The 15629-nt window shown below is 35.4% G+C and overlaps 1 protein-coding gene across 1 annotated transcript; it reads left to right on the top strand.

Moving 5' to 3' along the window:
• The first annotated feature begins 596 nt into the window (after positions 1-596).
• On the top strand, positions 597-14680 carry kiaa0895l. The gene is made up of 7 exons (XM_065261692.1): positions 597-757; positions 8249-9011; positions 9312-9455; positions 9540-9672; positions 11850-12155; positions 12250-12347; positions 13035-14680. The coding sequence occupies exons 2-7, from the start codon at positions 8286-8288 to the stop codon at positions 13194-13196; spliced, it is 1569 nt and encodes a 522-aa protein (XP_065117764.1). The 5' UTR covers positions 597-757; positions 8249-8285; the 3' UTR covers positions 13197-14680.
• The last annotated feature ends 949 nt before the right edge of the window (positions 14681-15629 follow it).

The raw sequence follows: 15629 nt of genomic DNA, 5'->3' as shown, positions 1-15629 counted from the left end.
ACTGGGGCTAGTTGTCACATGGCTATATTTCTACATGAATTCTGGTTTAGTCCAAATGGTTGCAGTTATGAATTAAAATCATCCAGTTGGAATTGTTTTTGTGACTTATCTAAACCAAAATTTTTAATTTATTTTTTATAATTGCTTATAAACAACACTGAAATGCAAAGTTCAACAATGGGTTGAACTGTGGGTTAATCTTAGGTCTCCGAAACAATTACTTCATATTTATTATATTGTAAATGCAGTTTTATAGATTTAGCTGAAATGTAATTGTAAATGTTCAAAATACATTTTATAGTACATGTTTAAGATGGCTTCTGTGTTCTATTTTAGATGCTATGTAATATTGTAAACACAGGAGCACTACATTTATCAAATCAGTTTGGAACAACTTGGGAATTTTCTGTAGTGAAAATGTTCAACAGCTGCATCTGAATCGTATTTTACGATATTTGCCTGTGCAGAAATTACCCATCTAAAATCTTTTTCCTGAACACTTATTACCGGGTAAACGAAGGCAAACTCCGGCGTCGGTACGTGCGCACGTGAACCGGCGCGACGTCAACGCGTCATTCAGCTGCGCCAGCGCGTCATTTGCTGCAACGCAATCCCAGCCATCCCTGATCCCTGTTTTCCCGTTATTCCCGGTACCGTTATTTCTCATATGAGCCGTGTGTGGGACTGAGTTGAAGTTGCCGTAACTGCTGATACCGATGGACAGACGAATGATCTGAGATCAGTGACGCGCTGCAGGGTATGACACGCGCCTCTTATAAATACTCATACATTTATTTCTTACACATGATCTCATTGGCAATGCATTGTAAATGATCTCTCTGTTATGCATGACATCATTGGTGGTAATAATAGAGACATCCTGTCTGAATATTTTTTCAAATACACAAATCTGAAAGGATTCTTGTTGAAATTTACTTCGTAATTTGAAACTAATCTTAAATTATCTTGGTGTGATTTATTTTAATTTGAACATAAAACAAATAGTTTGGTCTCTGATAAATTTAATATGATTTGATTTAAATTATATGAAATTTACTAATAAACACAGAAGTTCACTAGGCATCATGTACACATAATGTAATTGAACATTATCTTGTATGTTAAGGGTTTATGTTTGCATTATTGATTGTATATTGTATATCATACGGAGCCCTTCTCATGACATGGTAAAACTTTTTTTTTAAATCGTGGCCACGAATTAGCAATTCGTTACCACGAATTAGTAAATCGTGCGCACGTTTTAGTAATTCGTTCCCTCATTTAAGCTAAATCGTGCGCACGATTTAGTAATTTGTTCCCTCGTTTAAGCTAAATCGTGTGCACGTTTTAGTAATTTGTTCCCTCGATTAGGTTAAATCGTGCCCACATTTTATTAACTCGTTCCCTCGATTAAGTTAAATCGTGCCCACGTTTTATGAATAAGTGCCCAGAATTTCATTTAAACCATCGGAATAGTGACGCTTATCGCAGCTCAATGCATTAATACATTGCTATTAAGTATAAAATTTAGGGGTGACCCCGAATAGTCGAAGATTTGATGCATCGATAGGAGAAGCCTGATTCGACTACCAATCTCACAGTCCAATCGTCGCAGATGTGTTATGAAATGAGGATCATTCAATTTTAGCCGTATATGGGTTCACACATTATCTGATTTCACATATAACAGCTTTCTCACAATATATTAATATACAGCATATTATTATAATGCTGCAAATAATATGTGAAGTAACAGCTTTCAATAAATATTTTTAAAATGCGTTAATAAATCCAACATCCCCTGTGACCGGGCTACACGGAGGTTTCTTAGTTAATAAAACATTGCCTCTTTGTTTCTACATTTAAAAGACAAAGCTGGCAATTATATTATGGCTATAGATTTCTATTCTTTCAATAATTTATTTTATTTTATTTATAAATCACTCTGGGTTATCTGATTTGATTTAACTATTTGGCTTGTGTTTTGTTTCTGTGCACTTGAGGCATTTTGAATATTTGTTCTGCACCTTGTTACTTCTGATGACCTTATTTTATTTAAAAAATGTTTCTATTATAAAACGTAAATTCTGATCTAATTTAAGTCTGTAAATTTTGGATAGCTTTTCGTTGTATCAATGTTGCGATACTGCGTGGTGGCCATGCTTGCGCATGTAATTTAGCCGAACAGGCTAGGTGCTCTGCCTCTCATATTTAGGAGTTCATCAAACTAAACATTAAAAAACGGATGTTTTTCGACGGGTATAAGTTTTTAAAATGTATTTATCATACATTTTGGTTATCTTGTCAAAAGTTAAACTACAAAACAGGTAAGCCGTTATTTAAAATTTCGGTGATGAAACGGAAACTATCTGCACCGAACCTATTTCTGCCTGACTTTTCTTGTGATTTAATATTATGGTTGGTGTTCACTTTTAAATGATAGCAAAGAGATTCCTGAAATAAATAATATCATCAGGTCTTTCTGTATCTAAAGTGAATACAGAGAGGATCAAAGTCAGAGCAAGCAAACAGGCATTTCTGTGCTAAATAATAACGCATAGTGTCTATAAAATCATTAATTTCAGTGTTTTTCATGTTATAAATTAACGTTTAATGAATTGTAAATAAAGATTAGTTTTTATCATTTACAGTCACAATCACAAATTATTTGTCATTTCTCATTTGTCGGGTTTTTTTTTTTTGGTCATGACTGCTTTGACGCCCTATATCTCCAAATTAAATAAAAACACTGAATTAGCCGAGGTTTCCAAGGCAGAATCACCTTTGTTATTTTTTTAGGTTTAGTTATCAAAATGTATTTTTGTGTGATGTTCTGTAGATCTTGGCTTTAAAATGTTATGAGGAATAAATAAACAAATGTTGCCTTATATATTTTACCTTAAAAAAATAAATATATAAATGCATCGTCAGTTTTGTCTTCGTTCATCACTTGAAAGACAGTTTTGGTCACTTTAACAGAAAGTTGTTTATGTGTGCTGCTTGTGAACGAAAATAAAAGTTAACAATTTGTACCTGGTCTGGCCCCCTCCCAACCCATGCAGACAAACATAGATATGATTCGACTATCGGTCGACTATGGAAAGATTCGACAATTCTGATTCAAATACGTAAATCCTTAGTCGAGGACACCCCTAAAAGATGCACACATTATTCATGAACACGTTCATCTCTGGCCTGGCTCTGTTATGTAATAGCTGATTGACAGGTGCGCAACTCCGTCTTTCGAACAGGTATAATTTTGTATAGTTACTCATTTAGGAAAATTATCCATGATTTAATGATTTTATTATTATTATGAAAATGTTTTTTTTTTTTTGCAGATTGATTACGATTTGTATACCCTAGTTCAAATACAAGACCTTTTTTTTTTTTACCACGGAGGGCCGGTGGTATACGGAATTTCCCGATAGATTTTTTGGTCCCACTCCGCCCCTGACTGTATTAATGCGTTAGGCGTCACATTAATGTCCCTACTTTTTAATGGCCTACTGTGCACAAATTAATAAAACCGTATAAGACCCAAGGTGTATGAATTTGATCCTTACATAGCACTGTATCATGAGCCAGTTAATGTCCCAATATGTTTTTTAATTCTGTGCAGGAATAAATAAAACGAACTATGTGACTTATTAATAAAGTGATTTTGCATTAAGCGTCATGTTAATGTCGGTTGTGTTAAGTTTTTTTTAATTCTGCACAGGAATTAATAAGAAGTTTGGCTCATTAATAAGGTATATAGATCAATCTTGATCTTTACATACTGTATTTATGCGTTAAGCGTCATGTTAATGCCCCGATGGTTTATTTTTTATTATTCCGAGCAGGAATGAATAAAACGGTTTAAGACCCAAGATGTATGAATTTGATTCTTATATAGCACTGTATCGATGCGTTAGCTCACGTTATGTCCCAATATTTTTTATGAAATTCTGGGAAGGAGTTAATAAAACTGTATATATACACGAGCCTAAGGTGTATGAATTTTATTAGGGGTGTCCTCGACTAAGGATTTACGTATTTGAATCAGAATTGTCGAATCTTTCCATAGTCGACCGATAGTCGAATCATATCTATGTTTGTCTGCATGGGTTGGGAGGGGGCCAGACCAGGTACAAATTGTTAACTTTTATTTTCTTTCACAAGCAGCACACATAAACAACTTTCTGTTAAAGTGACCAAAACTGTCTTTCAAGTGATGAACGAAGACAAAACTGACGATGCATTTATATATTTATTTTTTTTAAGGTAAAATATATAAGGCAACATTTGTTTATTTATTCCTCATAACATTTTAAAGCCAAGATCTACAGAACATCACACAAAAATACATTTTGATAACTAAACCTAAAAAAATAACAAAGGTGATTCTGCCTTGGAAACCTCGGCTAATTCAGTGTTTTTATTTAATTTGGAGATATAGCGCGTCAAAGCAGTCATGACCAAAAAAAAAACCCGACAAATGAGAAATGACAAATAATTTGTGATTGTGACTGTAAATGATAAAAACTAATCTTTATTTACAATTCATTAAACGTTAATTTATAACATGAAAAACACTGAAATTAATGATTTTATAGACACTATGCGTTATTATTTAGCACAGAAATACCTGTTTGCTTGCTCTGACTTTGATCCTCTCTGTATTCACTTTAGATACAGAAAGACCTGATGATATTATTTATTTCAGGAATCTCTTTGCTATCATTTAAAAGTGAACACCAACCATAATATTAAATCACAAGAAAAGTCAGGCAGAAATAGGTTCGGTGCAGATAGTTTCCGTTTCATCACCGAAATTTTAAATAACGGCTTACCTGTTTTGTAGTTTAACTTTTGACAAGATAACCAAAATGTATGATAAATACATTTTAAAAACTTATACCCGTCGAAAAACATCCGTTTTTTAATGTTTAGTTTGATGAACTCCTAAATATGAGAGGCAGAGCACCTAGCCTGTTCGGCTAAATTACATGCGCAAGCATGGCCACCACGCAGTATCGCAACATTGATACAACGAAAAGCTATCCAAAATTTACAGACTTAAATTAGATCAGAATTTACGTTTTATAATAGATACATTTTTTAAATAAAATAAGGTCATCAGAAGTAACAAGGTGCAGAACAAATATTCAAAATGCCTCAAGTGCACAGAAACAAAACACAAGCCAAATAGTTAAATCAAATCAGATAACCCAGAGTGATTTATAAATAAAATAAAATAAATTATTGAAAGAATAGAAATCTATAGCCATAATATAATTGCCAGCGTTGTCTTTTAAATGTAGAAACAAAGAGGCAATGTTTTATTAACTAAGAAACCTCCGTGTAGCCCAGTCACAGGGGATGTTGGATTTATTAACGCATTTTAAAAATATTTATTGAAAGCTGTTACTTCACATATTATTTGCAGCATTATAATAATATGCTGTATATTAATATATTGTGAGAAAGCTGTTATATGTAAAATCAGATAATGTGTGAACCCATATACGGCTAAAATTGAATGATCCTCATTTCATAACACATCTGCGACGATTGGACTGTGAGATTGGTAGTCGAATCAGGCTTCTCATATCGATGCATCGAATCTTCGACTATTCGGGGTCACCCCTAGCATCTTTGAATAACTTTAAATATAATTTTTGTCATATAAAGTTTTGATAAATTTTTCTTTATTAGTACTGTTATTATACAGTTTTTTCCACTGTTATTGTTCATTTACCTCAGAGTTTATTTCAGTTATTTTGCTGTTTTTCCGGTAATAATAATACAATTTACATGCCAATCCTGCTTCCTTGTCTTTTTATTAATTTCATTATGCTGTTATTTGAAGTTATGTGGATATTTATTGCCATATAAGACGTTCATTGCCGTTATATACTCTCGACTAATATTTAAATCATATGCGGAATAATGTGTGCATCTTTGAATAACTGTAATAATACAGTTCCTTTGAAAATAATTTTTGTCAAAGTTTTGAGAAATAATAATGTTGTGAGGATATTGCCATATTGCAGTTGAATACTCTCGTTTATAATATGAAAATCACTTAGTAGAAAATATATAATGTGATACTGCAAAGTTACCCTTCTTATTTGTATTTATTATATAGCCATATGGAGACAAACCTTTGCAAATGTGCTGATTTGATCCATTCATGTACTGACCACCAAGCTAGAGATTTTAAACATCCTTAATCCACACTTTCTATCAAATAGTCTATCTGCTTGATGGATCAATCCGACCGCATATGTACTGCAATAAACAAGCATTCATCGGCGCGGCTTTTCATCAAGGCTATGCCATTTGGGGAGGAGCCGTTCAATGATCCCCATATATTTTTAAAAATCCCTATGGTTGGACCTGCCGAACAGGTTGAGCACTTTTATGTTAAGCAAAGAGGCTGCACAGTTTGACCAGCGATGCTAATGCATGCTATTGCATTAAATACAGTAAAAGATTAAAATCACTATTAATAAGTCATATACATATTCTGTTTTATGTATTCCTGCCCATATATTGTCCCAACATATTGGGACATTACCATGACGCAGTAATTAATTAAACTAAATAATTCAGGGGCTTAAATATCACTAAAATAAAATAACTTAATAAAATCTCTTTATGTCACTTGGGTGATTTTTTAGTTGGACAAACCAAAATATATGACAAAATTAATTACTGCGTCACGTTAATGTCCCAATATGTTTTTTAATTCTGTGCAGGAATATGTGACTTATTAATAAAGTGATTTTGATCTTAAAAGCATTGTATTTAATGCATTAGCATGCATTAAGCGTCATGTTAATGTCCTAAAGGTTGTGTTAAGGTTTTTTTTTATTCTGCACAGGAATTAATAAAACTGTATATGAAGTATGGCTCATTAATAAGGTATATAGATTAATCTTGATCTTTAAATAGCACTGTATTTATGCGTTAAGGGTCATGTTAATTTCCCGATTATTGTTTTTTTATTATTCCGGGCAGAAATGAAAAAACGGTTTAAGACCCAAGATGTATGAATTTGATCCTTATATAGCACTGTATCAATGCGTTAGCTCAGGTTATGTCCCAATATATTTTATGAAATTCTGTGAAGGAGTTAATAAACTGTATATATACAGGAGCCATAAGGTGTATGAATTTGATACTTAATAGCAATGTATTAATGCATTGAGCTGCAATAAGCGTCACTATTCCGATGATTTTAATGAAATTCTTGGCAGGAATTTATAAAACTGCATTAAGTATGCGTCATTTATAATGGCTAGAGTGAATTTGATCTTGTTAGCGTTGTGTTAATGTCCAGATGGTTTAAATTAAATTCTTGGCACTAATTCATAAAACGTGGCCACGATTTAACTTAATCGAGGGAACTACTTAATAAAACGTGGGCACAATTTAGCTTAAACGAGGGAATGAATTACTAAAACGTGCGCACGATTTAGCTTAAACGAGGGAACGAATTACTAAATCGTGCGCACGATTTAGCTTAAACAAGGGAACGAATTACTAAAACGTGCGCACGATTTAATAATTCGTGGTAACGAATTGCTAATTCGTGGCCACGATTTAAAAAAAAAGTTTTACCATGTCATCAGAAGGGCTCGGTAATACGATACTCTAGCGTGTGTAAGTAAAATATGTGCTTTAGTTTATTATGATGCAAAGTAGCAAACTGGATAAATCAAATTGTCATTCATTTATAAATCAGGTACCATGATCAATAGGAATCTCTTTGTATACACACACGCTTTTGTGCATTGTGACATTTTTTGTAAATTAGCATTTTTATATCAGGCTTTTAAGTTACAAGACATTGTTAGCAAAATCACTAAAGATGAAACAAGAAGCATTGCATATGATAAAAGCCAGAATTGAAAAGGTTAAAATAAAGAAACTGAACCACACATTAGGTAGCACTGTAATGCACATGGCTGCCACATTCAGGTTGTATTGAGGTCCAAGTATCTCACAAGGGGATACAAGTTGTATGTGATCCGCGGTCGTTTCACATTTGTCTCTCGTGCACTTTACTAAAAAAAACACTGTGTGGCGTTTAACGTATTCTGCCAACAAACCAGTATATCTGAATGGCCTTAGACTGGGATTTAGTGAATTTGATTTTGACAGAGATGGCATTTAGTGACTTTGCATCTGAGCACTTTATATATTTTTCATTGTCTATCAGTTGAAGTTGGTACAGTTGGCATGTTTCTCTTTCCAGGTGTGCAGCATTGGTGGACAGAGGTTTGGATGTAGCAATGGTGCTGGATCTGGGCGAGAACTGCATGGAGCAGGCTAACGGAGGTGGGCTCTCAAAAAATGTGTCAGAAATGTTAGAACCAGAGCCCACCACAGAGAAACCCAAACCAGTGAGAGCCAGAACCAACAGCATCACCCAAAGAGACAAACTCACCTCTAATGGGCCTTATGCTGAAGCTGGTGCCACCTCTGATAGCAGCACCCAAATACACCGAAGGTCCCAGGACCTGGAATGTCGGAAAAAGGGAGAAACCTCTCAGTCGGGGCCACCTGGCAGACGGGCACCATGCCAAAGGCCACTCAGTCTGGAGATCAAACCGCAGCGGGTTCGAGCAACACAGCAGCCGGTAAAGAAGCCCCCGTGGCGCAGTGGCGGCCCCGCCCCTCCCGTGAGAAGTCTGACGAGTCTGAGTTTGGGTCCGGGAAACTGGCTTCGCAGGAGCGAGAGCACCTGCACTATGATCTCCCCGACACCTCCACGAGGTCGAATGCGGCCCGCAACCTCCTTGCCACACATTGGCAGGGGAACGGGACCTCTGCCTTCACCGTCGACCCCTCGCGGACCGTGTTTGCTCGTTGCGCTCCGTCCCATAAACCTGGAACAGGAACGTCAGACCTTTTTTGGATCTAATTATGAGTATGAGCCACAGTTTGAGTATACCGCCCCGGAGCCTGTTAGTGTTTTGGAGAAGTACAAAGAAGGATCTAGTCTCTTTCTCACACAGGTATGTTGTAGGTTGAAAAGAGTTGTGTTTGCTCTGTTATGGAAGTTAGTGAGTCGGCCTACGTAAGCATCTTGTCCAAGTGGTCCGAATGTGCATTCTGGAATTGCATTGGGATCAGGTTAAGTCAAAGCATAGTATTAAATGTAGTATAATTATGAACAGCCTTACCAATGTTAGTTCACATATGCTGCCTATTTAGGCATCTCTCACTAAATTTTGAAACAGAGCCAATGGTGTGGATGAAGTCTTAAACTTACTGTATCTATTATTAGGATTTGTCTTACCTCATGCATTTTTTAGGCAGTTGGAATCATGGAGTGTGTCTTGAGGAAGTATGGCACCTATGAAAACTTTCAAGAGGTAACTGGGGGAAGCATGCTCCCGAAAAGTCAAGTGTGGGCAGCCACTCGCAAATACCTACAGAAGGAAGGCTGTGTCGGTGAGGTCTGTGGATTTATCTGTGTGTTTATGTTTGCTCGGGTCTGTCTAATAATATTTTGACACAGTTATATTTTATTCTACCACCAGGTGGTTGTATGTCTCTCTGATGAGCTTCTGTCCCAGGCTGTAATGATGGTAGAGAAGTGTCGACCGACACTAACTATCAACTTGTCAGGTGCACGCCAACACTGGCTGGAGGGCATGCTGAGACATGAGATTGGTATGATGTTAACCATCCTTAAACAATAGCATTTACTTCATTATATACAATTCACAGAGAAAGGTTGGCACAGAAGTATAGGTCTCTGTTGAACTAAAAGGGGCGTTTCCCAGTCTTAGGGGCGTTTTCAAACTTTTTAACCATCCAATCAAAAAAGTATGGATGCCCTTAAAAGCCATACATCATTATTTTTTAACACCTATTTCTGTTTGAAAATGCCTCAAAGTTGAGAAGCGCCTCTATTTGTTCCGCAGAGACCTCCTTCTCAAAAATGCATTCGGGAATTGCGCACTCAATTTGAGCCAATCAGACAAAGAGGTGGAAAAACACTTATTTCAGTTTGAAAATGTCCAAAATTGGGAAACACCTCTTTTTGTTCTACAGAGACCCCAGTCTACAGCAATCTGCAACACAACACAACAAAGCAACAAGCTATGAGCGTTATTATTTTAATGAAAATCTTAAAAACAAATGTTGGGTTATTTTTCACCCAACGTTGGGTTAAAAAGGACAAACACAGCTGCTAGATTAAATTATTAACAAAGCATTTAAGGTTGAAACAACCCACTATAGGTCAAATTACAACGCAACGGGTTGGGTTCGTCCCTTTTTGACCCAATGCTGGGTTGAAAATAACCCATAATTTTTTTTAAGTGAACATTTTGACAATTTGAATTTACAAATGCAAATGTTTAGCACAATCAGATCTTAAAACAAAAGTCAAGAAAGTTGAAATGACTTGTTAATTCAAGTTTTTTAAACTTAAAAATTTAAGTGCAAGTTCAACAAAGATTTTTTTACAGTGTACTTGCATACTTGTTACTTTTTTATTTCATAGGCGCACGTACATTGACTTACAATTTCTAAATAATACATTTTATTTCATTTATGCATTGAAAAAGTGGCATTGGCAGCGTAAATTTTTTGAAGAAATGCAAACAGTTGATAAATGATAATTTGTGACCCTGGCCTGGACTACAAAACCAAGAAGGGTCATAATTTGTTAAAAATGTCTATTTATCTGAAAGCTGAATAAATAAGCTTTTCATTGATGTATGGTTTGTTAGGATAGGACAAAATTTGATGAGAACTTTTTGAAAATCTGGAATCTAAGGGTTATATATATATATATATATATATATATATATATATATATATATATATATATATATATATATTGAAAAAACATCCCTTTAAAGTTGTCCAAATGAAGTCTTTAGCAACAAATTTAACTTCTGATCAATTCATTTTTTTATATATATTTACAATAGGAAATGTACAAAATATCTTCATGGAACATGATCTTTACAATATCCTAATAATTTTTGGTAGGGATGCACAGATACCGATACTGGTATCGGGTATCGGCCTCGATACCACATTTTCTAAAGTACTCGTACTCGTTAAAAGTCCCCCGATACCAGGGATCGATACCATGGTCTGAGAAATGTCTATGTTTGAGCGGCGTGTAAGGGGTTAATGCCTCTTGTGTTGTCCAAAGAGGCAGAGTTTACAACAAACTGGAAAACTAGTCCCTTGTTTTTTTGTTAAATTATATGACTAAAGCTGTTACCTGTAAATTTAAAACATGTTTTTTTTTTATTAAGTACTCGGTATCGGTATCGGCATTTCTGATTGGACAGTCACGACAAGGTTAATTCTTTTCAGATAACTACCGTTCACAACTAATAACACATGGTAACCTGGATGCTGCAAATCATTTTGACAGGCACAGTTTAATATTACACAAAATTAAATATAAATATGTCTTTTAATAACAGATATGACATTATATTTACAAATGATTACACTAAATAGTGACATTTTGTCTTATCTTAAAACCAAAATGTTTTCTTCACAGTCTGCATTTGTTATAAAAGAGCAAATAAAATATTTCAAATCAATATTTAACGCTCCTTACGTTACTTATATGGCTAAAATGCTGTGTAATAAGCAGAATAATTTACAGGTAGCGAGTTGTTATCGCAGAAATAAGCCTCTTAATTTTAAATCTTTTTTTTTTTTATATATACCTGCTGCCTATACTTATACCTTACATATACCCGTGTTACATATGCCTGGTTTTTGTTGACCAGGGTCACATTTATAAATGTATATTTTCCATTAGCCTTTTGTCTATAAATCCTACCCTTATTATTTTATGACTGCCCGTACAGGCACGCATTACTTGCGGGGTGTGAATAACAGCTTGCAGCCGTGGGCCACTTCTGTTGGAAGAAAGCAGTTTGGACTGAAACCAGCTAATCCTACCGAAGAGGGTCTCGCCAGTCTTCACAGCGTGTTGCTACGGAAACAGCCTTTCCTATGGAGAGCCGCTCTGCTTTACTATACCGTATACCATGCTACCAACATGAGCTTCAGCCAACTCTTCAGACATATCGCACCATTTGTCCAAGATCCTGCTGTGCGTTGGGAATACTGCCTTCGTGCCAAGCGAGGACAAACAGATACCTCGAAACCAGGTTAACTAAACATTTTGAAGAGGAAAAAAACTCATTTCGTGAATTGTTAAATTATTTAAATAAAAATTTCCTGATGTATGTTTGTGAATAACAGGTTGCTTCAGCAAAGATCAGGTCTACCTTGATGGAATCCTAAGACTTTTACGCCACAGAAGAAACATTGATTTTAAGATTTTAACCTCACTTGGCAAGGTAAGTCCAATTTAGTTTGTGATTTAATGTCTTCTCAGTTTGTCACACCACAGACAAATTTGATATTAAACAGTCAGACAAATTTGAATGAAAAACCACCAAGTAAATAAAATAAGTTATTAAAATCTTGGAAAAATAGGCCTAAAACTTCGACCTTCGACCTCGGCGTGCAGTAACATCATCACTCCTGAGTCCTGACTACTCCCCATCTTGCTCAAACTTCCATCAATGTTACTGCGCCTGAGGTCGAAGTGCTGCACACTAAGTGCTCTTCCGCCATACAATATAGTTCTCATTTTGTTCATCGGCTTAAAAATCGTCACGTTTTATTTTGTGCCACCATACTTACTCTTGTAACTACTCATGTAACAGTCTTTAAATAGGGAAAACATGGAAGTATTTGGTAGCTTCTAAATTCAACCCTGTTTGGATCCTAATGAATGAATGAGGCTAGGCTAAATGCTAACACATTCACGACGCGCTGTACAAAAATTAAGTGCACGTATTGAATAAAGATATGCATGTATTAACTCATCTAAGTTGATGTAAGAACATAGTAAAATATTGAAAAACTGTGGTGTTTTCCTTTAAATTTCATTTTGAGCCCCAGATTATGATCTCAGGTTTTTTGACCCCATCCGTCTCCATAAGATTATTCCCACTTTAACTATAAAATTCCTGTTTTAGGTGTCCTATGAAGACGTAGAGCGACTTCGTCATTTAGCTGTTCTCAAGAGAACGAGGATTCCTCACTTTATGCAGGATGAGGAACGTTATCTTCAACACCTCGATCATATCGTTACAGTGAATGAACTGAATGACGCAGAACTTCAGGAGCTCATTCCGTGAAGATCTGAATCTCACAAAGCTTCAAAAAGCCATCGTTGCAAAAACATCATAACCATTTTTTGGATTTTTCAAAGCCAAAAACTGTCAAAGACTGGGATCATGTGACATTATCATGTTTTAGCATATCATCATTAACCATACAGCATGGTTGTGTCCATCAGTGGATGTAGTCGGTTGTCATATTAAGTGCCATAATATCCAGCAGGTCTGTTTACAAAAAACGATTGTCTGTTTTGTAAAACCACATTACTCGCAGGCATGTTTGGAATAGCGTACTACTAGTATTGCTTTTGCAGTATGCATACTGTGCACAGTATGCTATGCATTAAATGGCCAAAAGATGCCGTAAGTAGTATACAACCAGAGCACACTGTGAAGAATACTGTATCCCACAATGCAATGCAGTGTGCACTCAACTTTACATTTGCAATGTGGCAAGTGTACAAAAATCAATATCAACCATATATTTATTCCACTGCCAAAATGTACAAATTAGGTGAACTTTTATTTATGAGATGTCACTTGCTAGATCAAACATGCCGCATTATGAAGTCATGTGATAAAAAGCATACAGTACAGTATATACTGCAGCTTTATGAAACAGTACACTATTCTACTCCAAACCAAATCATGCTTATTAAAAGCTGACAGTCGAGTTAGATTTTAAATGGCACATCCCATCATGCGAGTGCGGTCACACGAAAGACAGATCCAATTCACATACTATCAGGATTATATAGCAGTCAAAATTAGATTTAGTATGTGCCATCTCTTTCAATGTATTCAAATGTCTATACTTTACTGTAAAGTATGTACTGTTTTCGTTATGGTATAGTATAAGTTGGCAGATTGGGATGCAGCACTAAACCACCCAGAAAGTATTTCTATAAAAGTGCACATTTGCTAAATGTCTTAATAGGCTCTCCTTCTGGTATATTTAAAGCTTTCTCAATGTCTTTGTCTATTATTTGTGTATTTATTATTTGAATACATCCTGTTTAGATTTTAATATCTGTGGTATTGGCTTTACCCTTTGGCAGCAATGCATCTTTGTCTTGGCAAACAATGCAAAACCTCCCCTTTAAAGATCTTCATGAAAAGTTTTTAAATGAGCATTAGCTACCAAACTTTTTTTGACATTGTTTTACTTTTAAATCTGCTATTTAAAGATAATCAGTGTTTTGGTACCCTCTGTGTTAATGTGTATGTAGCCTGTCAGCTCGGTCTTTCATACCCGTTTAAAGCAGTCCATCTGGTCAACTTCCTCACTGTGCATTTTAAGATTGTGAAGGACTCAGGAATATAAACGGGAAGGTCCATGTGGATGTGCCTTACATGGTTGCAGACTACATGCAATATGCTTGAAATTACATAACCACTTGTATTTATTGCCATCGTCTGTATTGCATGAAAATTGCACATTTCACATTATGTTACCATTAGATTATTAAAATTGTACACTTGAGTCAATGGAGTTGTTGTGTCAGTCTATATGAATTAATCAGATTCACAAAAGTGAATATTAATAGTTTATATTTTATATAACAATTTTAATAATATTAATAGAGTTACGAGTATTTTAATATTTTCACAATAATTATACATTTGGTATTATCTATTTGATAGAAGCAAAGAACATATTTCACCACCAATCACAGCTGATCATTTACACAAATGTCTGTTAATAAATAACTGGTTGGCCAACATCAATATTATAAATTTAATTAAATTATTTTTATTCATAATATAAATGAAGAGTTCAGATTAGAGGTGTTCAAGGGTCCACTTAGATCCAAAAACCAGAGGTCTGACCCAGCGGGTTCGGGTCTAAAAGTTTCACGTGTGCCCTTGGGTGTTTTTGCCGAACAGACCCGAGAAGACCCAAACTCTCTTGCGTGTGTGCAATGAGTCCTTTATCAACCCCTCATCTGTTTGCCAATAACGCTTGCGACACTATGTGGCTGGCAGTAGGTTAATTTTTGTTGAGCCAGACCTGTCAATCAATTTTGAGTGCACATTTTAGTGGTTACCTTTATATCGTCATCAAATAACAAAGGAAAATAAATGGAGCAACGGGCCAAATTGTTTTTTATTCCGAGTCCAGTCAGGTTCCAAAAAATTGCCACTGGGTCAGACTCAGGTCTAATTTCTCGGGTTTGTCTTGGGTTGTATCTTTCTTTAAAAAAATGTATTTATGCAGGTCGAGTAAAAACTGATTCAGGTAATTTCTGGTCGGGTACATTTCTTTGGACCCGAGAAGACTTTTAGTTTAGATAAACTGAACATATATGCACTTAAGGGACTTTGTTCGTCATGATTAAGCGAATCTTAAGAAAAATTATTCAAAGAACGTATAATGCATGCCGAGGGGATTCAGTCCATATAATTTTTATCGCAGGTGGCGTTTAGCGGCTTTTGCATCTTAAAGGGACA

This window comes from Paramisgurnus dabryanus, chromosome 2, assembly GCF_030506205.2.
Source record: "Paramisgurnus dabryanus chromosome 2, PD_genome_1.1, whole genome shotgun sequence".
Taxonomy (NCBI): Eukaryota; Metazoa; Chordata; class Actinopteri; order Cypriniformes; family Cobitidae; genus Paramisgurnus; species Paramisgurnus dabryanus.
Note: the sequence above shows the minus strand (reverse complement) of the source record. Positions and strands in the feature narration are given on the sequence as shown.

What these genes read in the sequence shown, in the direction of transcription:
- kiaa0895l (XM_065261692.1), top strand. Translation starts at nt 8,286, where the DNA reads ATGGTGCTGGATCTGGGCGAGAACTGCATGGAGCAGGCTAACGGAGGT. An exon ending in CTAGTCTCTTTCTCACACAG is followed by an intron (nt 9,012 to 9,311) that starts GTATGTTGTAGG and finishes TGCATTTTTTAG; the next exon opens with GCAGTTGGAATCATGGAGTG. An exon ending in AACAGATACCTCGAAACCAG is followed by an intron (nt 12,156 to 12,249) that starts GTTAACTAAACA and finishes TGTGAATAACAG; the next exon opens with GTTGCTTCAGCAAAGATCAG.